The sequence below is a fragment of the Volvox carteri genome (genome assembly GCF_000143455.1).
Source record: "Volvox carteri f. nagariensis unplaced genomic scaffold VOLCAscaffold_7, whole genome shotgun sequence".
Classification (NCBI taxonomy): Eukaryota; Viridiplantae; Chlorophyta; class Chlorophyceae; order Chlamydomonadales; family Volvocaceae; genus Volvox; species Volvox carteri.
In genome coordinates this window covers 251,138-273,483 of record NW_003307550.1, presented here as the reverse complement: position 1 = coordinate 273,483, position 22,346 = coordinate 251,138, and the positions used below count along the sequence as shown (strand labels likewise).

The 22,346-nt window shown below is 55.1% G+C and overlaps 2 protein-coding genes across 2 annotated transcripts in view; both read left to right on the top strand.

Annotated features, from left to right (window-relative positions):
- Positions 1-350: 350 nt before the first annotated feature.
- On the top strand, positions 351-20,514 carry VOLCADRAFT_87876 (uncharacterized protein; the record flags this gene model as incomplete). Its single annotated transcript, XM_002947675.1, has 19 exons — positions 351-382; positions 530-548; positions 1,852-2,070; positions 2,333-2,977; positions 5,223-5,269; positions 6,760-7,115; positions 8,609-8,783; positions 9,329-9,446; positions 9,752-9,865; positions 10,331-10,441; positions 10,699-11,034; positions 11,077-11,565; positions 13,128-13,599; positions 13,876-14,027; positions 14,357-14,422; positions 14,977-15,090; positions 15,579-15,692; positions 16,395-18,354; positions 20,462-20,514. 19 exons carry the CDS (start codon positions 351-353, stop codon positions 20,512-20,514), a joined length of 5,592 nt encoding a protein of 1,863 aa, XP_002947721.1.
- A 1,470-nt stretch (positions 20,515-21,984) lies between these two features.
- The window catches only part of VOLCADRAFT_87875 (uncharacterized protein), a gene marked incomplete at both ends in the record, with an annotated part of 38,886 nt that continues 38,524 nt past the window's right edge, over positions 21,985-22,346 (top strand). The window contains one exon of the mRNA XM_002947674.1: positions 21,985-22,116. Coding sequence (XP_002947720.1) covers positions 21,985-22,116 — 132 coding nt within the window. The remainder of the gene's footprint in view (positions 22,117-22,346) is intronic.

The following is a 22,346-nucleotide window of genomic DNA, read 5'->3' as shown; positions in this document are numbered from 1 at the left end:
TCATCCCGCTCAGCCATCTCTTCGCTGTTACTGACGCCCGATGTGCCAGTAACGCTGTGTTCTCTGATTTCCTTCCTTATTAAACTGGGTCCATATGTATTGTATATTGTTATTTTTGACGTCCCTATTCCCCAACAAACGACGTTCTGACTTGCACTTGCTTGCACGGTTGACTGGCGAACTTGCGTTGTCTGGATTTAGCGCTTTGTTCTCAGCTAATCTTTGTAACGAACTACAGTATCAGTCCCTGTCCTCTGGCCAGTTCTGGTCTGCGCCTTCCTGCGCCGCACTTGCCGTACTGCACTACATGACGAGCACTTAATCAACATGCAATCCTATATACGTTAATGATGATACGATATAAAGGCTGGTATCAGTCAGCGTGAGTTTGTAAGCCGCGCGACGCAGATGGGAAATTGTTCTTCAGTACAGAAACTCGCTGCACAGTACGTTGACATACCCTCCTTCCTGCCCCCTTCTCGCCCACTCTCCTGCCGTCCCGCCCTCCCCATCTTGCGCTGTCGCTCAGGCTGCGCCTGCCTTCTGGGGTGAGCTCCAGGAGGACGGCCTAAAGAGCCGTTGAAAAGGACTTACTAGTTGCGTGTTCTTGCGCTCTGCTGGCCGCTCTCTCCAATCGCTTCGCTGCGCCACTTTTTCAAGGGGGCGCTGGTAATCGAAGCAGTGCCAGCTTGGCTCTGCAGATTTAGGTTTCAAGAAAATTTCTCAACGGGCAACACGGGTAAATGTGTTAGTGGAAGCCAACGGACCTTTTACATAAAGCCGCTATAAGTCTGAATTGTCTCACCAGACGATCCAGGTATCTGATGGCACCTTGGAATGTTTCCTGAGATTTTGGCTTGGGAGGACGAATATAACTTTGTCACGGAGCCTTCGAACGAGGAGCTACAGCTCCACATTCGCAACAGCTAGCCAGGCCGGTGTAAGGGTTGTCACAGACGCAATAATAGTTTTATTAGAAAATTTTGCGAGGGCTTTGCTAGGGCAACTGAGAATTATGCGTTTTCCAGGCGCCATGCGAGCTGACCGCAAGCAAATGGTCTTAAATTGCGCACACACACGAGCAGGGTTATACTTCGTAGCCTAAAAGTTTAGGTGGAGATTTGACACGTATACCTGTCCTTAGCAGCCCGAATCCTCTTATTCACCCAACCCGTCTTCGCGCCAGACCAACAGTAGCTCGGCAAGAAGCGTCCGATCTCATATTTAAAGGCTGAAACACAAGCGTGATTATGGAAATTGAAAACATGTTTCGTAAGATGTAATGAGGCCCTTGTTAAGCAGGTTCCTTACCCAATATCCTCAGGGTTATAAAGCAGCACTGAGAAATAGATAATATACATTTACCAGATGTAACTGACGTGCAATTTATGCGTCCCCCCGAGGATATAGAGCTTACCTTTCGACGGGCATCAGTACGGCGCTTTCCTTACGCAGCATTAAATCCATCTTCAGGAGCTATGATGAAGTGAATAATTGCACGACGACGACGGCAATGATAATCTGTTCGTCTACTTTTGTACTGAGCAGCACTCTTCAGTTACTATTATCTGCTTGCAGTTACGTGTTAGAGCTTGCGGTTGTATAGAGCAGTGGTTTCGCCGCATGTAAAGGCAATATGCAAGCATAGTTGTGTTCTTACGTTACAAGGTCAGCTTTCAACGATATCATTTACAACGGAGATGTCTCTACGCAAGGGCGCCCTGACTGTCACTGTGGAGGGGTATGCGCGTAGCACAGCGAGCAATGCTGCGTAAGTAGTTAATATACAACTAATGGAGGGATGATTTGCCGATGAAGCTCCATGTCTAGTCGCCGTGCAAACTCTGACAGCCACATTTCCTTCCAATGGAGATGTCTGAAGGAAAGATCCGTATAAACTCTAAACTCTTTACTTTCTGTGATTACAGGGCTGATGCACTCTTTACTTTGCACATTGGAGCCCGTTCGTTCGCCTTGCATGAAGGAGCATCTCAGAGCTTTAAACGTTTTTGCACCAAGATCCCTGAACTCTGTCTAGCAGAGGACGACACAGCTACGGTGGTTATAGTGGTAAGCAGGGCTACCTTAGGGTTTTAGGCTTCTGCGTGGCGCTCATCTAGCTAACTATCTCATCTTGGCCGTCCTTCGGGGCCTCAGCAAAACGTCCGAGATGCACAGCAACTAAAGGGATCACTATTGCTGGTCAAAACTATTCCTGGGAACGTGCGCGGCAAATTTTGCACAATCCATGTTCAATTCCGACCATGCATCAGGCAACAAATTCCATACGGATTCGTGTATTTTTACGCGCCCTTTCCTGCTAAACGCGTAGGATAACGATGTCGCCGACTCCGAAGTTGAGGATGCGGACAACCACGGCTGCGCTACGTTTTCCCTTGCGAGAACATGCGCAAAGGGCATTGACAGCCTTGAAATTCCCGTAATTAGCACAAAGAGTCGTAAGAAGTTAGGGGATGTGTTGCTGTCCCTCACCTGGTTGGCCGTGGCGCCCACGAGTACATCTGTCGCCGCGGAAGCTGTTACCGCAAATTCCTCTCGCTACCGTTTTTCTTCCTCCTCTCCTTCATCTCCTTCCGCCGTGGATACCTCCGTCGCTGTCGGCATGACCACCGCAGCATGCGCCGATAACGGTGGAACTTCCACCAGCACTTCCCGCTCCTCCCAACCCGACAATATTAGCCCGCCTCGGCTTTTCGTGCCGTTCACAAAGGAAGCCGAAGCTCTGCCAGAAATAATAGCAAGTGATCAAAAAGAAAATGATGTTTCATGCCATGACCGGATCGCGGAGCTCCAATCCGAGGAGCCGAGAGTTGCAACGGCGCCAGCCGCGTTTGGCTCGCCTTTCGCGTTTGCAGCACTGGAGGCCGAAGCCGCGGGGCCCCAGCCATTTGCAACGTCAGCGCCGGACGCCGCCAACGCCGGCTTTGGCTCGCCTCTCGGATCTGTAGGGCTTGAGGTGCCGGCCACCTACCCGGCGGCTTCTGTAACGCCATCAGCGACAGCGACTGAGCCGACGTCGTCAGCTGCTGTGATGGCAGCTATGGCGGCACTTGCGGCGATGGTGGCGGCGGCGGCTGAGCTCCCGGCCAACTACACTTCCTCCGCAGCTGCCTGCAAGGGGTCGTCTTTGCAAGCAGGGACATCAGTGTCTTTTTATCCTCGCATCCAGCCGTACGACGCGGCGCCTCCCCTGGAGTTCGGCCCCGGTGTTTTGCCCACGAGCACCGGAACCAAGGCATTCTATCCAGACATTGCCGTACGGATGCAGATTTCCGATTTATCAATGCGAATGCACGAGCTACGCCCAACGCTGAGTGCGCCGTTGCGCTTCGGAGCCGCATGATGATGTGCGACAAACGCAAGGTGTATGGCTGCGGCGTAAGCCTATGGGCGGGGTGGATTTAGTTTGCGGCTCGTGGGCCTTACTTTTTTACGCTCTCCCGTCCCTGGGGGGTGTTATATCCACCTTTTTGAAGAGGCCTACGGCTTGGTGCTTATCTCATTCCATCTTTAGGATACCATGTGTGCTAACTTGCGTAGGTGTATGTGCTGCGTAAGGCGTTCGTCGTGTTGGTGATGGTATTATGATGTTAATGCGTGAACGCATTTTATATTCGAGTATTTTCGTGTTGAAATTGATTGTGTCCCGGGGTGCCGTACAGCCTCCAAACTCAAGTGTTGTTGCGAGCTGTCCCACGATCTTAATCAGGCTACGGTTTTATTTGCGAGCGTCATGTGGAGCGATTTAGTCTATCGAGCTTCTCGACCTTAAGCTCTGAAAGGGATTGCTGAGATTTTGCGGCGAAGGGCATATAGCAGAAGTGCACACGTTGCTATCCCGATTACAGTGATCTTTCTCTGCGCGAAGGCAAGCGTGCACTCCTTTTAGAGATAAAAAGCGGAATCATAAGGTGTTTGAAAACCTTTTTCATAACCGTATGATTCCACTACTGGCGGATGGGAAGAGGCGGAGAGGCAAGCACAAGGCGCGCTCTTATTGCTGAACTCAGGATGCCGGATACCCATTGCTACATCGCGTGTCTGCTAGAGTCCAGGATGTGTTTGCATTTGTGTGTGTGTTTGTGTGTATTAAGGGTATTAATGAGCCATGCAATATCGTGCATTGGGTCTCTTGATGTACGGGATGGGGCCTGGGTCCAACGTTTTTGTTGTACGGCGCGCCGCCACGTAGTATGTACCTGGATGCCTGCTATCGTTCTAACATTAGCACTAAAGTGGATTCGGATTCTTTTAGTGTGGTCGGTGTGAATGAAGACCTGTTCATAGTTTAGGAGCTCTGCAGGTCGGCTGCTGCTGCACGTAAGGATGCCGCCGTACAGCGGTAATGCAGGTTTTACAGCGGTAATGCAGGTTTCATAGGCAGACACATACTTACGCTTGGTGGTGGTGGAGAACGGCAGAATGCTCCTGTGATATCGCCGGTATCGCTGTTAGAATAATATGTCTAATGCAACGCAGCCAAAAGGCTGCGACAGCACACAGGATGTGCTTTGGCATATTTGGAAATGAGTTGGCGAGCGATTTGATGGTCGGCAGGATAGGCAGGGCGGTAGGGCTCACGTGCGCCGTGCGAGGAGCAGAGGTCTTCCCCTGGTGACGCACGACATGCAAAGAAAAAGGCTGCGAAATACCTTAAAAGAGCGCGCGGCCCCCAGATAACCCCCTAAGGAAGGATCGGTGCTAGAGGCCATCTGGGCATAGCTATATGATCCCGATGATCGACTGTCATGCTTGCAACGTCAATATGCGCGTCGTGAAGGCCATGACGATTTTGACAGTGGAGTGGCAACTGCAGATCCTGGGCGGATCTGGATTCAGAGTCAGGGACTCTACGTGCGTTGGGAGGGAGCCAGACGTTACAGCCGCTGGGCCACGTCATGCCGCCGCTGGACGCTGCATTTTGGGCCTGTGTTGACCTCGGTGCGACGTACTCGCACCGTGGCAGATGACTTTAAGCTGGCAATAGCTCTAGGACGCTCATTTGGCAGATCTTCCACGCGCTGTTTGCGCTAATTTAGGTCTAGAAATAGTACACCAAGATGATGCGGGTTTCCCCGGGATCGAATTACGCGTTGGGATAGCACTGGTGGGTGATCACTGCATAGGGGTCGTAGTATGTAATTTCGAGCAGGGTGCTGTTGTTAAATTGCAGCTGTTGCTTTTTGCACGCTGATGTGTAGAGATCTTGCAGATTGTACCAGGTCGCTGCAATTATCGGGAACTGGTGGTGAGTTGGCGTGGGGTTCATGTGGTGGGAGATTATGTGTGTGTGTGTGTGTATATAGGCTGTAAAGGGGGGAAAAGCCGTCCGTCACTGGTATGTGGGCGCCAATTCGTTGGAACAATGAGGAAGGTCGTCGCCTCTAATGGTCTACTAAGCGGGCGAGTTGAGCTCAGATTTAGTCCGCGTTTCAGAAGTTGCCGGTTTGTGTCTAGGTGCTTTGAGATAAGAAGCCTGGCTGGAAGTAGCACTTTAGTCCACATTTGTGGTAGAGCAGGTTCGAGACAAGTCCTCGCGTGTTTGTTCCCCGACTGTAAGAAGGCTGCGGCTAGGGCTGGGGCTCCGGCCAGGGCGGCGCTTGCTCAGAGGTGATAAAAGCCGTTGTACACTCCTACCGGCAGGTTTCAACGATCACAGTCACGATCTCAGGCGTGCTTTTGTAAGGTATGGCGTATCCTGGTAAGGCAGGTTGTTGCGCAGTTGGCTTCCTGTACTGATTGCCCCCTTTCGAGTGCACAACGCTCAATGCAAAAAAGCTGAGTTCTTACATAGGACATGGTGTTGAAGCCACGTAAAATTTGACAACAGTCTGCGACCGGCTGTTCCGTTGCTCTTACTCTATCGCTTCGGAGCTCGTTGGGATCATCAGGCAAACACTCAGCAGTAGGGATTGCCTCCATTAAACAAATTGGCAATGGTACATTGTTCTAGTTGAACTTGACAGCTCGCCTCCATGCCGGCACGAAAGTCACGGACCCATTGTCTGTTGATGACAGCAGAGTAACAGCGGAAATCACATAGTATTTAAGGAAAGCAATCTCGGTGCATTTCATTCTACTCGGTAACGACTAACGAGTAAAGCTTTCCGTACGCATATGATGTAGACTATAGAGCTAGGTCAGCTCCATCCAAACTCAGCCGGGATCACTGTTATGTTGTGAAAAATCCATTTAATGCTTGCCCCACGCCTTTCCAACATGAGCGACCTTAGCATTTCACAAGCAATAATGGAGCTCCTTGTTACATATCCCTATGGCAAAGACTGTTAGAACTTATTGCATCAATTGATCTCTTGTATCTCTGTTATTGTCGACTCCGGCCAGAGCTCCCGACCCAGAGGACCGCAGCTGTTGCTTTGTGGCCTTGCAAGGCGAGGCCCTCGGATCTTAATTGAAGCCTTATGAAGCAACTAATAGGATCTATCTATTAGAATCTTGAGCCGATGAGATGGCGTCTTTGCCGCAAAGTCCCACAGGCAACATGAGGGCATACGCGAAACCGTCCTCTTCAGCAAGGCTTTATCATCTCAACGGCATATTTCCAGTGCATGAGGATTACAAATTGCTGCAGTAGCAGCAGCAGCAGTGACAGGGGCGGCCAAGCCTGCTGGGTCTTACAGCCCGTGCCATGAAGGAGAAAAACTCAGCAGTTAGCATAGGAAGAAATACCGAAGCCCACGACTACCAGGGTGGGAGCGCCCTCCCATGTCCCCACAGCAGCCCAGCCCGCAGCCCGCTGCGACAGCGGAAACGGATTGTCGACCCATCTCCGAAACCACGCACGAAGCGCCGAAACCACGGTCCGGCCGACGGTTCAAAGCTGCCGAACTCCAAGGAGGCCGCCAATGGGCAAATAAAATCCCAAATCGGTTCCGGAGCTGCGGTTGGGTCACTCAATAAAACAGTTGGCGACAGCAGCGCAGGCGCGGGTGATCTCAAGGCTAGCGTTACAGTCGACCACCCAGTCAGCTGCAATCAAATAAAGCCGGGCAAAAGGGCCAGGAACGCTTCGGGCAATGAGGTTTTAGCTGCTGACGGCGGCGCTTGTGGTGGCTGCGACGGCGGCGCCTGTGGTGGCGGCGGCGCTTGTGGCGGCGACGGCGTTTGCGGACCTAGCTCCAGCGCTCGTGCAAACGCCGGGGGCGGCCAGAAAGCTGGCGGCGGCGGAGGAGGAGGAGGAGGGGGGGGCGGGGGCGGGCTTCCCGCCGGCCGTGGAGGCCGAGGCAAAGAGGCTACTCTTGGCGCTCGCGGCGGCGATGGCGGCAGCGGCTGCCGGAGCGCTGTTGCTCACCGGGAAGATGGCCACATCGAAGCGGATGAAAGCGGCCTAACCGCTGATGACGGCGACGGCGGCGACGACGACGATAGGAGTGACACCGACAGCGTCGGCGGCGGGGGCTGTGGTGGCGACGACGGCGGCGGCGGCGGGGGCTGTGGTGGCGACGGCGGCGGCGGCGGTGATGGCGGCAAGCGGGCCGGCCATTGCCCGGAGCCAAGCTTGCCTGAGATCTTGAAATGGAACCAAAAAAAACTATCGTACTTGTACGACACTGTGAAGGCCAATTACCAAGCCAATCGCACGGCTGACTACGGCGAAATTCTGCAACACCTAGGTAAGCTACTGCGACCTCTTCAGTGCATGCGTTCCCTTCGCGCATGCATACATACATACATACATACATACATACATACATACATACATACATACATACATACATACATACATACATACATACATACATACATACATACATACTACGCAGTTACACATATACCCATGTACGGCATACATATAATATACGGCATATGTAGATATATGCAGTACGTAGGTATTGATATGAGGAACACGAAAATCCCGTGCAGGTCTTCACACGGGACATTGCACGTGGCATTTGGGGCACGGGCATACCAGTCTGTGTGTGCGACAAACCGCTGCTTGCCAAAGCGCGTAAAGCGTGTAAAGCGCGTAAAGCGCTATATCGGTGTTCTTATCGCCTAAGCCCACCTAAGCCCACCTAAGCCCACCTAAGCCCACCTAAGCCCACCTAAGCCCACCTAAGCCCACCTAAGCCCACCTAAGCCCACCTAAGCCCACCTAAGCCCACCTAAGCCCACCTAAGCCCACCTAAGCCCACCTAAGCCCACCTAAGCCCACCTAACCCACCTAAGCCCACCTAAGCCCACCTAAGCCCACCTAAGCCCACCTAAGCCCACCTAAGCCCACCTAAGCCCACTTAAGCCCACCTAAGCCCACCTAAGCCCACCTAAGCCCACCTAAGCCCACCTAAGCCCACCTAAGCCCACCTAAGCAGGCCTCAACGGTCCCAGACAGGTTCCTCTTCAGCATTTTGAACCTAAAACTCGCTGCATGTTGACGTTTGTAGTTCGGCCCCACTGCTGCCTGCTTTTGGAGCCTTTAGGACCCTTTTGCATTGGTTTCGGAGGGGCTGAGAGCTGCTCCAGAGCCGTAGCGAAACCTCTCTTACTCGATAGGTACAAACTGGATGCGCGCCTCCCTGGGGCGCACACGCGCGCGCGCGTGTGTGTGTGTGTGTCCATTAAGCAGGCTGGCATACTCATCCAGATCGGCGGCGCGTGCTGATGAAAGTACGATACAAGTACTGCGCTATGAAGCGGTTAGCGGAGCAAGGTCTGGAACTGGAGCACCGGATTCAGGGCCGGGTGCGTTTCATTGAGGGCAAGGGAGAGGGAGAGGGAGAGGGAGAGGGAGAGGGAGGAAGGTGAGGGAGGGTAAGGAAGGTGAGGGAGGGTAAGGAAGGTGAGGGAGGGTAAGGAAGGTGAGGGAGGGTAAGGAAAAAAGTTAATTGGGAAGAAAACGGAAAGCGGACCACAAGCACCACCACCACCACCACCACGACGACGACGACATGGTGAATGCGGACACTAACGCCTCAGCGTAGGAGTTGCGCGCCTGGCGACGATAAGGGACGTAGGATAGCATAGTCAGTGGTGCTGGTGGTTATCATGGTTGATGGTGAAATTTTGATCATCACGACAATGGAGGGGCACCACCACTCCGATTACAGTGTTCCGATCGCACATGTCAGGCACGACGCATTCCTCGGCGTGTCGCAGTCCTCGGCGTATCCGGATCTTGTCATTTAGCGCTCCATGACCCCCCTCCACTCGTCCACGGGTTGGCTCACCCCCCCTCCCGAGCTTCACTCGTTCGTGGTTCGTCTTTTCCCCCCACCCGGGCCCCGCCCCCATCCCCCCACCCGGCCCCCGCCCCCATCCCCCCACCCCGCCATCCCCGTTCCGACAGCGTTTCGTGTTATGACCAGTTTGCCCCGTGCGTCCTCCAAACCCCTACCCAGGTCAAGTACCCGTACCCGCTCGCACTCCGAGTCCGAGAAGCTCTCCTAAGCTTCCCTATGGGTCAGGTACGGCATGTACGAACGATTTTTTGTCAGTTTGCTCAAATTATTTTAAGCAAAGGGTGGCTGGTGTAACAGATGCGTCCCGTGAAATAGCCTAGTTAAGCGCACTGTTTTTAAGGGACTTGAGCTCGAGCTGGGTTGTGGCGTGATGTCTATTGTGTGTGCTGTGCTGTGGGTGCCATTTCGAGAAGAAACAGGGATCTGTCTCTCGAATCTCAATAAGTTCGTACTGTGCCGTACGGCGCTACGCCGAGTTTTGCTTTTCAACCGTCCGGGCCCCCCCTGCGGCGGGGACGCCTGTACAACAGGCAACGGTAAAGGAGGTGCGTGAAGCCATCGAGGCGGATCCGTCGTACAGCCCCTACCTGGACCGTCGACCCCAGACCACGGACGGTGCCCGCCAGGCCAGGTGGCAGAAGCAGGTGGGGCGGGGCGGTGTGTGTCGCGCTAATGCTTGGGGCACGGGGTACACGTGGGCGATCACTCGCATAAGTAATACGAGTCGCAGTTTCGACGGCGTCACATGGCCGCGAGGTCGGCCATCCCCGCACAAAAAGCTTACATTACAAAAGCTTACCGACAAGGGGAGATGCAATACGGCCCGCAAGCCCTGGTTCCTGCTACCTTAACCTCTGATTCTCACCACCGCTGTCTTCAGAGACTGACTGTCCACTTTTATGTATATATATAATACCTTTTCTTCTCCACCTCTTAACATCGCGTTTTGTTGCAGGATGTGCAACACCAACCTCCGGGTCGGCCGCCCACCTCCTCCCTAATTTTTTTGAAAATTTTTTATAACGCCTGTTTGTTTGTGTTGTCGTACTGCCGTACTGCTGTGGTCCTTTGATTTCGTACTGCCGTACTGTTGTCGTCCTTTGCTGCAGGTTGGCCGCATCCTGACTAGTCATTCGCATTGCGGTTTCGGCCGCACAGGCGAAAAGAGGAATGGGCTCAATCTGTACACGTATCGGCCATCCCTGGATCGGCGTTCCCGGGTGAGCCGGTGCTGCGAATTGATGAAGTGGCGACGGCAACTGGCACCGTGGCAAGGGTTTTAAATTAAAAAAAGTGCCTACGAGCCGGCGTACGGCAGCAATCCTTTCCCGTCGCTAACTCCTCTTCTCAGATGTAGCTGATTCCTCCTCATTTTGTCTGTTTAGCGCTTTCCGTTTTGTTTGCATCCGAAAAGAGCAGCTGGAGGTGGTCTTCCCCACCACCGCCCCGACGTGCTGTGCCGTGCCGTGCCGTACAGGATCCGGATCCTGTTCGCCAGGTCTTCGCGGCGTCCACGGGTCGTGCCTCGGATTGCGAGGGGGATGATGGCAAGTCGGCAGAGGAGGGAGTCTCGCCGGCGACAGCTCCGACTCCTTCGGCAACCGCATCCCAACCAACCGCAACAGTCGCAACCGCGGCTACAGCCACGGCTACTGCCACAGCTACTGTCACGGCGCCAGGCCTAACAGGGAAAACGGGCAGTACGGCATGTCCCTCTGCCCCGCAGCGCTCCTCGCCGTCTGAAGCTTGTTTAGGCTCCGCCAGGCCAGGGCCGCCTCAAGCGGCGGCGGCAACTGCTTGTCCTGCCCCCCAGGTGAGATCTGACGCTCCCGACGTCGGTCCCTGTGGTGGCCAGGTAGCAGCATGTGCGAGGAGCCAACCTAGCAGAGAAACGCAGGCACTCGGCGACGAGAGGGGGGTCACCGAGGGATCGCAACCATCGCCGCCGGCAGCAGCGGCAGCAGCTGCTGTGGCGTCGATGGCACAAGGGTCGATGGCATCCTCCAGCGTGCGACTTGGCGGGCCTTGTCTGCAGACGCGCACTGGCTACGACTGCGGCGGCGGTAGCAGTGTTGCGCCCTCAAGTCCTCTACGCGGAGGCATGTCTGGCGGCGACAGATGTGATCGCATCTGTGGTGGTGGCGGTGGTGGGGGTGGCGGTGGTCAGCAGCGGGACGCAGTCAAGGTGGCGCGATTGTCGGTTGGAGCAGCTGCGGCAGCGTCAGCGCCACGGCACGGACGCAATGGGCACTGCTCGTACAGAACGGTGTCGTACATGGCGGCAGCCGCGGCTGCGGCGCTGGCGGCGCTGGAGGACGGCGGGGAACTGTTGTTGGAGGAGAGGGTGACGGCGGCGGTGTTACATGCCGCGACAGTCCAGGGGCGTTCGTCAATGTGTTTGCCTTCCACGTGATGAATTGGGTATTACAACTCTTATGGCTCGTATGGGCACTCGTTACACCTCTCTGGGTAACGCAACCGAGGTGTAACATACACACACACATAACTCAGACGTGCGTGTACAAATGTACAGAAATGATTTGCTGAGCTGGGTGGCGATGCTAATGGCCGATGCTAGTGGCCGGATTGAGTGAACTGGGTTGCTTTGGGAGATTCCGAATTGTTGCATTGGCTTGTGAGGGGGTTAGGCAAGGAAAAGCCTCGCCGTCACGGAGTGGAGGGTCTTCGCCAATCGGTCGGGTCTAGTGGTGAGGATGGTGTGCGCGCCTTGGCTTATAGCATGGTGTGGAGATGGAGCGGTTACAGTGGTCCGTGGCATTTATGGGCGGTCGGTGATTGGTGTGTTAGAATGCTCGTTGTGACAAGTATCACGGCTGTGCAGTTGTAACCCTCAAGGGGAAAGGAGGCGCTGAGTTTGGGAGGAGCTGACTTTCAGGATAAAGGGGCCCCGTTACCGGGGAAGTGGACGCGAACGGGTTAAGGGGTTATTTCCGGCTAGTTAAAGCAAAGACAACTTGTTTGGAAAGAGCTCGCAACTAGCCTGCTAAAAGCTGTCTATGTGGGTCTAACTGCAACGCGCTTGACGCACGTACCTTGTTGACGGGTCAAGGATATGGATCCTGAACCCCGGAGCTTGGCCCACTGCACCCCAGCTGAAAGCTTTAACAAGCGCAGTTTTGGATTGGAGTGCTGTTAATTAATTCTGTAACAGTTTTCTTTTTGGCACAAGATGTTTAGTAGGGCGATACGGACCTCCTCCTGGAGTGCTGGCACAAGCTATCCCGCACGCCCTTACGAGTCGTCATGCTAGTAAGCACCCTGATTACGAAGCACTTACATAGGCTTTCAAAGCAATTTAGTTTACATCCTCGCTTTATGGCGTCATTAACAAGCAACGGCGGACTTGATATCGAACTTTGTTCACATTGCTTCGGCTGCCCTGTAGCTAATTCGCAATGCATCCATACACTTTACTACTAACATTACGACGATTTCTCCATCGCTAGAAGTTGGTCTGTTAGGGGCCGTACTTTTTTCCTCTTATTGGGCCCTCACAGGGCCCTGAGGGAGGCCCTTCTGAGAAACCAACTGCGCGGGAATCCCGCCTAGTGCCTCTATCAACGCCCCGCGGACGCGGTGTCGCTCTAAACGCCCTCAGGGCGGTCACCGCCTGGCAATCGGACGCCCTTGGGGGCGTTCCGTTTGCCAAGGCACCAGGCCCGAAAAACGTGGTGTCGTCCTAACTAGACAGGGCCGCGTAGCTTAAGCCTTATGGCGCAGCCAGCACAAGTTGTTAGGCAATCGGACCTTCAGGACCTCGCGGGCCTGTTCCTTTCGGCAGCCTCGGTCCTCGCGCCAGGCGTTGTGGTCGCAGGGCCCCCCGGGTCAACAACACCTGGAGGCAGTTTTGCCCCCGTTTTGCCCGCACACATTTTACAACAGCAGGCGCTTTTAGCAGGCGTCAATGAGCAGGATGTCGGGTCTCGTTTAGGCAAGGCAGGCAAGGCTACAGGCAAAGTTAAGGATCTCACAGATGCAGCAGTCGTCGAGTCCCTTCATGGTCAAGCCTTTGAGGTGCTTGCAGCTCAGCACCAACCGCTGGCTGTCCTGCAAGCGCTGGGCCAGCTTCCCACGGACCCCGCCACAGCGGCCGCGGCCGCAGCGGCCGCGGCTGCTGCCGCAGCCGCAGCCGCCCAGCAGCCTCATGCCGGCGTTTTGCCAGGTGCCAACGGCGATATGGGACAGCAGCTGGAGCCCGCTACCACGACCAAGAAGCGGCGCAGGGATACCGTGGCGGAGAACGAGAGCGCGGGCCTAATTTGGACGGACGAACGTGTTCAGTTGGTCTTCGAAACCGTCAAAAATAACATGGCCACAAACAGAAAGCCGGACTATCCAGGCCTCATCAAGGCTCTAGGTGAGCGGAGGGAAACCATATTTTGTACATAATTGCGGCGTCCGTGACCCCCCGACTTTTACGGACGCCCCCGCACACATGTGTGCAGAACTTGTATACCTTGCAAGTTCTAGAGTATGCTGTCCACCTGCCCTAAATGCACCTTTGGCCCAGCTAGCTGTTACAGTTCCCCTGTAACTTGTATGAGTTGCGCGGATGACTGGCCTAAGGGCCCTGTGCTGACCTCCGATGGACCATTTCCATGTCTATCCGACCGTTGCACCCTTTTCCCCCCAGGCTGGGACGGTGTGCCTGATCAACACAAGGTGGTGCTGAAGCTGCGCAATAAGTACAGTGCCATGCGTCGGATCGTTGAGAGCGGAGCCACCTTTGAGGAGCGCATCGCCCCGAAGGCAAGCGAGTCCTGGCTTGTGCACGCGCGCGCGCGCGTGTGTGTGTGTTTCTCGATGTATACGTGTAAAGGACACAGTGCTATGTGTGTGCATGTCGATGCTGACTTCGAACCTGCAACAGTACGCGCGGATAGGTGGTGGGCAGGGCAGGACAGGGCAGGGCAGACAAGGTTTGTACGCATTACTTGTTGACGAAGTGACTTATTGTCACTCGGAAGGAAGGGCCCCGAATCCAGATGATGTGCTTCCCACGCTCTCAGGTCTTTGCCTACACACATTATGCGCGCTATTCAACGACTTTATTGTTTTTAGTTACTGTACTATTTCGTAACTGGTTAATGAAGACGTTGCACTGTTATCATCAGGTGGATTATCCGTACCCGCTGGTTCGGAAGGTGAAGGAGGTCCTGAAGAATTTTCCTGATTGCTCGGTGAGGTGGGCGGGTGTTGTGTTGTGTTGTTGTGTGGGTGGGAGGGGGTGCCTTATAAAGGGGTTGCGTGACGCGGCATAGAAAGCCACAAAGCAAGAATTCAGGTTGCCGCGCGGGATCCAGCCGCATGCCCGTGCATGATGGCGAGCACGGGGGTCCTTGGACAAAACTTGGCTGGTGGTTGGGCTGTGTGTTTTGTGTAGTGCTTGTGGCAGCAAATCCCGCATGCTGGACACGATGGGAGGCGTAGGTAGTAAGGATTCCGTGTAAGCATGTAAGTACGACCGTCTTCCGCTTTTGTAGTAGTGCTGCCCATCCCCGTGGCAAGACTTGCTGGTGAGTTGCGTGAAGAAGAAAAAAATATTTTTTCTAAGATATATTAATATACTATTTATATATATTACATTCTACTTTCCTTTAAAATCTCTGTGTATATATGTATGTACATATCCTGAAGCAAAGTAGTACCTGTTTGCGCCTTGTACTCGTCCGCCTTGGCGTTCACCTTCCTAAAACACTCGGGGTTTATTACTGCTTTGTGTATGGATTTCCAGGCAACGGTTAAGGAGGTGTGGGAAGCCATGGAGAACGATCCCTACTACAGCCCCTACCTGGACCGCCGACCCCAGACCACGGACGGCAGGCGCCTGACTCGATGGCAGAAACAGGTACGAGACATCCTCATCCATTCCTGCGGCAACTTTCTCCGTTGCGTTGTCGCGTTAATCGGTACAAAAAAGATGTAATGTAAAAGATGTAATGTAACCGCCCGCGCTTTCTGAACCTGGTAGCCACGGCTGAGCCAGTTGTTGTTTTGGATCAGAATCAGGCACTGGTGAGCTTGGGTCCAGAGATACTAGGATAACGATTTGGGTCGGAGCCAACATGGACGGGTGTGTTAAGTGGTGGTTGGTTGGTTGGCTTTTGGCGTCGTGGACGCTAAGTGGTTCGGAACGCTGCTATAGAATGATGGCTGTAGTCTGGCGATGGAGCTATTCGGCATTTAAGGGATATATTTTTATTTTTATTATTTAATAAACACTGGGTTACTATTATTTTGGCGAGCGGAGCAAAGTCCGGAACACTCGGTATCTCCATACCGCCGGCATCCCGCCATGGAGAACCTGAGCTCCGTGAAAACCTCCCCTCCTTGCAGGTCAGCCGGATCCTCACCAGTCGCGTCCGCTTCGGCTTCATCAACACAGGCACTAAGAAGGACGGCTTGTTCGTTTACAAGTACGACGCCGCGCAGGATCACACAACACGCAAGGTTTGTGTTGACTAACATGCGGAAGTGCTGCTGCTGCTGCTGGGCTTTGATACGGAATGCTGCAATGGGATAGCCGGACATTGTAGTAGGATGTTGCCTGGACACAAAAAGGCAACACGATTTTCTTTGCAGCAGCAGAGGGGCAGCAGTAGCAGCAGCACTAGCAACAGCAGCAATAGCAGCAGCAGCACTAGCAGCAGCAGCAGCAATAGCAGCAGCAGCAGCAATAGCAGCAGCAGTAGTAGCAGCAGCAGTAGTAGCAGCAGAGGGCAAAAGCAGCAGGCACCCCGCTTGGGCTGCCGTGGGTATATGATATGAGGTCCGGGAAGTACGGAGGCATTTAGCACCGACACGGAACTGCCGCTGTTGCTGTCGCGATGGCTGGTGCAGCCTTGTGCTGATCGATGTAACGGTGCGGGGGGGGGGGCAGCTCGGCATGTGACGCCGTGCAGCCTAAGGTGCCTTTGCATACCTTGTATCCATAGCGCTGCAGTTCTGTTTGAAGGTTGGTGCACCTTGGCTTTTGCGTGTTGTGCGACCGGAACGTGCACGGTGAAATCTGTCGACACCTGGGCGATCATCCATCAACTGTGACCCTCGCTACTTGATGTCTGCATTGCGCAAACATCGAAATAACTCGTATTTTTCCTTTTCCTTCTCCTCATGGTGCTAACTTACCCGCCTTCATTGTCACTCTGCCAGGCACGTTTGAAGTTCGATCTGGCGACAGGGGCGCCTCCAGGCATTCCTGGCCTGCCTCTGCCGAGCGGCGCTGCCCTGCAATCGTTGGACGACCTCGGAGATGACGACATGGACGATGACGACGACGGCGGCGTCGATGGCGGCGCAGGGGGGGGTACCAAGCGCAGCACAGCGGAGAAGCGTGCAGCGGCAGTCCAACGGGCCGCGCTGCTGCCTCCCGGAGCCCTCGAGGTCGGAGTGGACCCGCACACGGCACCGAGACACCGCAGCAATCGGCCGTTCCGGCCGGCCTCTGGTGCCGCCGCGGCGCAGCATAGCCATCAGCAGCAGGTGGCAGCCGCTGCGGCGGCGGCTGCCGCTGCCGCGGCAGGACAGATCAACATGCAGCAGATGGGACAGATGCTGGCGGCCGCTGCAGCAGCAGGCCAGGCAGGTGCGCTGGGCACGGGCGCGCAGCCTTTTGCTCAGATGGTTGCGGAGGCAGCGGCAGTGGCCGCGGCGGTGGGCGCGAACGGAATGGCAGCTGGGGGGGCTCCGGGCATGGTGCTGCCCCTTACGGTGGGACAGACGCCGGGGACACTGGGTATGGGGCAGGTGCATCTGGGCGTCGGACAGGGCTCCCAGCAAATGGGCATGGGGCAGGGACCGTTGGGGGTTGGTCAGCAGCAGGGAATGGGTATGGGGCAAGGCGCCCTGACATCGGCCGCACCGCTGACTGTAAGCCCGCACGATATGCTGGCGTCGTTGGCGACCAGCCCGCAACTGGCAGCTGCAATGGCGGCGGCAATGGTGGATCCCAGCCAGGTTGCCGCCAGCACGGCCGCCGCTGCTGCAGCAGCCGTAGCCGCGGCAGCCGGAAAACGCCCGTCGGGCCGAGCTTCCCGACTGGGGGCCGATGCCTTGGGTGAAGCCGACGGCCTGGGGGATCTTCAGATGGATGGCTCGGCGACAGAGGGTCAGCAACACCTTGAGGCGGGCAGTGCGGCTGCAGCGGCTGCCGCCGCCGCGGCAGCGGCGGCCGCTGCCGCCGGCTTGACGGACAGCCAGGGGCTGCTGGAAGCCCTCACTGCGGCGAGCAGCCTCGCTGGAGCGTCGGGTCTTCCCCCTGGTGCGCTTACGGACGCTGCCATGCACTTTGCACAGATGCAGCAGCATCACCACCAGCTGCACATGGCTGGCCTGCAAGTGATGACCGCAGCACCTGGGGCTGGGGGCCTGCTGGGCGGTGGCAAAGATGCCGACGTCCGGGCAGGTTACGTTGGAAGTGAGGGCGCCCAGGGGGCTGCCGGTGGTGCTGGTGAAACAGTGGTGGGCCCGGATGGTGCTGGCGGTGATGAGGGGGCCACCCACCAGGGGCATGCTGACGGTGCAGGAGGGGGAGTGGGTGCGGACGCGCATGGCATCATGCACGCTGGCAATGGTGGCATGCTACAGGGTGGCGAGGACCCAGTGGCCGTTGTGGCGGAGCATCACCCGCACCAGCATCACCACGCAGCAGGTCATTCGGGCACAGCGGACCATCACGGCGGCGGCGGCGCGACGGTGCTGGACGATAATGCCGCGGCGGCGGCGGGGACGCCGGGTGCCGCCGGTGAGCACGCGCAGCCGGAAGATGCGCTGAACGACGGGACGATGGCGGCGGCAGCGGCGGCAGCAGTGGCTGCACACGACAGTCTGCTACACCTGCAGGCTATGGGCCTGGGCGCGGCAGCTGCGGAGTATCTCCAGGCGTCCCATCAGCTCATGCAATACGCAGCCAACCCGGCATCTGCGAATCAGCTCCTGCTGCAGCTCCACTCCCAACAGCTGCAGCAGCAGATGGAGCTGCAGTACCAGCAGCACCAGCAAGTTATGAAGTATCAGGAAGAGGCGGTTTTGGCCGCGGCCGGATCGCCGTCGCAACAGCAGCAGCATCCGGACGGTACGGGAGCTGAGGCGTCTGGCGGCGATGCATCACCCGGTCAGGGTATGCATCTCGCCCCACAGGGCCAGGCCGCACAGGACGTATCAATGAATATGTTGCTGGCGCCGTTCCTTAGTTTAGGTCCATTGTTGGGCTTGCAGCCTTTGCAGCATGTGTTCGGTGGAGCGCCGCACCCTGGCATGGTGCCAGAGGTAGAGGACCCGAACACCGCTGGATTGCCAAAGTAAAAATACCTCTCCGTTTGGCGTGGCCAACGGGAAAAGGGGGAAGGAAGATCGCACGGGCCAATGTGACAGAGGGGGTGAGGGACGGAAGCAGAGGATACGAAGTGCCAGATGTTCGCGGAGGGCCTGATTCTGGCATGCACGGTGAAGGTGTGGAGCTGATGGGGATGCGGCAATGAGGGTGGCAACTTGGCGGGCTGGCCAGATACGATGTTGCCCTCGAAAGGACGGAACGTGCGGCTTGGGAAAGGCAGCGGCACGGACACGCCTGAAGTCTATGCACTTTTGTTCTGTTTGTTCGTTTGTTTTTTGTTCTCGTTTGTTTTGTTCGGTTGTTGTTAGTCGGGCCGAGATGTCGTGCCGGCAAAATCATATACGATACATGTACTGGATGCGAGAAGGAAAATGGTTGGACAGTGCACCGCTTGCGCGTTCTTTGCACCACAAGTTTACGAGCCACAGGTTTTACCCGAACGAAGTGAGCCACACACGGAATTACCCGCGGGTCGGATGAGAGAGAGAGACTGGTGCCACAGCTGGTGGCGGAGTGTCTGGTTGGCGGGAGCAGATGACGGAAACGACGTCTTCTGACCTCTTCCCGCTCGCACATCATGCGCGCATTCCTTCCGGGTGACGTCTACATTGTCGTGATGTGTTACAATTATACGACGCACCGCTCGGAGTGTGCCTCCGTAAAGGGGGAAGGCAGCAATCAATTTACCGCTGCAGCTGCGCATTTGATGCTGGTTATATGCTCTGCATACGGAGGCCGTTTGTCATCGGGGTTCAGGTGCTTTTCCTTTCTTACTCTGTTTTTTTCTATCAGTGCTATCAAACGTGGAGTGGAGGGCAGCGGTGACGTCAGGGTACGCGGCGGCTACTACCCATGGGGTCCCTAGAGGTTACGGAGGCGGCACTGGCCCCGCCATGTGGGACGTACTTTCTGTCCTTTTGCACTGAAGCAGGAAGACGGGCATAGGCAGGTCGCCACCACGGCGGGGAAAAGGAGGACCGGACCGTCTCTTTCCCAGCGGACATTTTTCCTGGTGATGAGGAGGTATTGTCAGTGGCGATTTTGGTGTCTTGGGGGGGGGGGGGGCTCTCAGATGTTCGTTCTACCCAGGTGAACCGTGACGACCCGCGGGGGGGGGCGATCCTACAGGTCAGTTCAGTTCAGGTGTGTGCCTCGTTGGACGGACTGATGAACTGTAGGGTATTATTGGGGTTATGCGCCCTTACAGCAAAGCTCCCCATTAAAGCAAAACGGCAAGAGGGGCTTAGGGGCTCAGCACGTGGGCAACCTTTTGAAAGGAAAAGTCAAAGAGTCCGTTTCGGGTCGGTTGCACAACATCGTCGGGCTGGTTGGTGCCGTGACACTTGGGTGTTCACGGAACTCTCTGGCGGAGAGGAGTTGCATGAAGATGATGCAGGTCTAGATAGATGCAGTGAGCGCTTCGTGATCCATCAGACGCAGGACACTGAAAGCATAAGCCATGCAGAAGCCAAGTACATCTCTATTCTATTGTGTAAGTCAAGTTGGGGGAACTCCGTTGCGTGTGGAGTGCTGGGGCTGGAAAGAAAACGCTGAGGGAGGATTAGAGCCCCGAGGGTGTGTACTTAAGAGGCGACTTAAGAGGCTCCGGCAGACGATCCCGCTACAGCTTGAAGTCCCGCAGATGGGATGAACGATGACGTACGAGCTGGTTGGGCAAGCTCCAGTACAGCTTCCCTGAGTCACTTCCAAAGCGGTACGACAAGGCCCAAGGAGGTACGATAATGACTAATAGCGGCTAGCGTAAAGGCGGACACAGCGCCTGCAGTACGCCATGCTGCTTGGCCAGTGGCGAGTCCCTGACTGCTGATGAGACTGCGTACGGCAGGGCGCTCCTGCCTACCATGCTACTGCGCGTCCTGCGGAGGTGGCGGTCGCGCCAACCGCCGTGCTTCTTGCATCCCCCAGTCTTTGGATTAGTATGATACCCTGTATGTCCAAGGACAGTTGGACTGAGTACAACACACACCTTTGTAGTAGTGGGTATTGCAGCGAGGAACAGACCTTAAGAGAATACCCCAGGGTGGTGTGCCATGTCAGGCCATCGGGCCGCAGTTGATACAAATTGCACCATGCGAGAGTAGCTTCTCTGCTAGTAAATCCTATGTATACAGTCCATTTCTACTCCCAAGCTACATTTTTGTGAATGCTAATAACAGCCGGAACGCTTCGTTATAAAACGGAAACAATCGCAACGTTTCCGGATTTGAGGCCAGGGACCTGCGCTTCTGGTTCATAGATCTATCAACTTTCGGTTGCGAAGGCTTCATGCAATATGACGGGTGCATAGGTCCCATCGGCGCCCTTCCTTCGTAAATCGTTAGCGTCGTGATCGTATTCATCATTCAAACCTCACATCGAGCCGTCATCAAGCGGTGAGAACATCTGAAAATCTCGAAGTCTGAGAGCCACCTAGTGAATAATATGTTCTTGTAGCTGTTGCGGTTGCTTGAACCAGGCAGCACCTGCATGTTATGTTGCGGCGCCTAAGAAGGTAAAGGCGATAACTCGCTTCTGCTTTTTTTGAATTATAGAAAAGCCACGATAACGTAAATGTATCCTAAGGGATGTGGTATTTGGCAGAATGCTGGCCACGGCCACATGTCGCGTTGCATGGCAAGCAGGTCGACTCGCGATGCCGTTTTCGTGTGAGGCGTTGTTGGCCGCGCAGCCAGCGTGTTGGAAAAGCCAGACACATCGCAATCTCCGTAGCTCCTGTAGCTCCAGTTTGCGCGATCCGACAGCTAGCCTGCTTACCTTATAGCACACGGAGGGACCAAACCGCGGCAGGGGAGCTCGTGCGTCCTAGTGCAATCACCGCGATGGGCAAGTAAGTTCTACGTTGAGCTGACGCAAAATCTTAAGTCTATCGGAGATAGAAGCAAGCTGAAGATTTGTCCGTCATCGCCATTCAGTAGAAACGAAACCGGTGCCGTGGACCGTACCGTCAAACTTTGAGCGGTACCTGGTATTAGATGCGCGTTTCCTAGGGGTTACCGAAGTGTATGCTCACGTGGGGAATTGGGGACAGTTCCAGCACGTCTTTAAGCTCGAGAGTGCTGCTGTGGCGGTGAAGCGGCGATGAAAAATAGGATTTTCAGCTTAAGACAAGACCTTCTAAAGGGAAGGTTTAAACGAATCGAAAGCTGGCCTTAGGCTCTCAATTCCTCCCAAAGCCCGAAGCTTAGTTGCGCCCACGAGCACGATGTACAATAACGTAATAAGCATCAAAAAAGACCTGGCACTGCAAATATTGAAAAAATGGTGTTATAATCGTTAGGATGCTCTCATTCTTTCTAATTAGGGCCATCGTGTATGCGAAGTGGGACTTGCCCGACAAGATGAAAGTTGCTACGGAAGTTTATCGTCCGTATGTGTACAGACTTTATAATGGCAGTTATCGTGGTGATAGGCAGACGTTTCGGAGTGAAATCAGTTAAAAATGTCCCTCAATCACCAGATTCGATGCTGTACAGCGTCATCCTCAACATGCGACACCGAAAAATAATCGATACATCAACCGTAAGTAGTTTGTGTATTCGAATTAGGGTTGTGCACGTGTTGGGAGCCGCGTTACAAATTCGCAGGATTACGTTAGATATCTTTGTACCGACGCCGTACTTGTATAACTAGCATCGCAGCTGAAGCTCACACTTTTCGTTACGTGTTCGCTGGAAATGGCAACGAAGGCATTTTGGTAGCACACGATGGGCTAATGTGGCGTCAGGGATGTTTACCAGTGAGGCCCAATT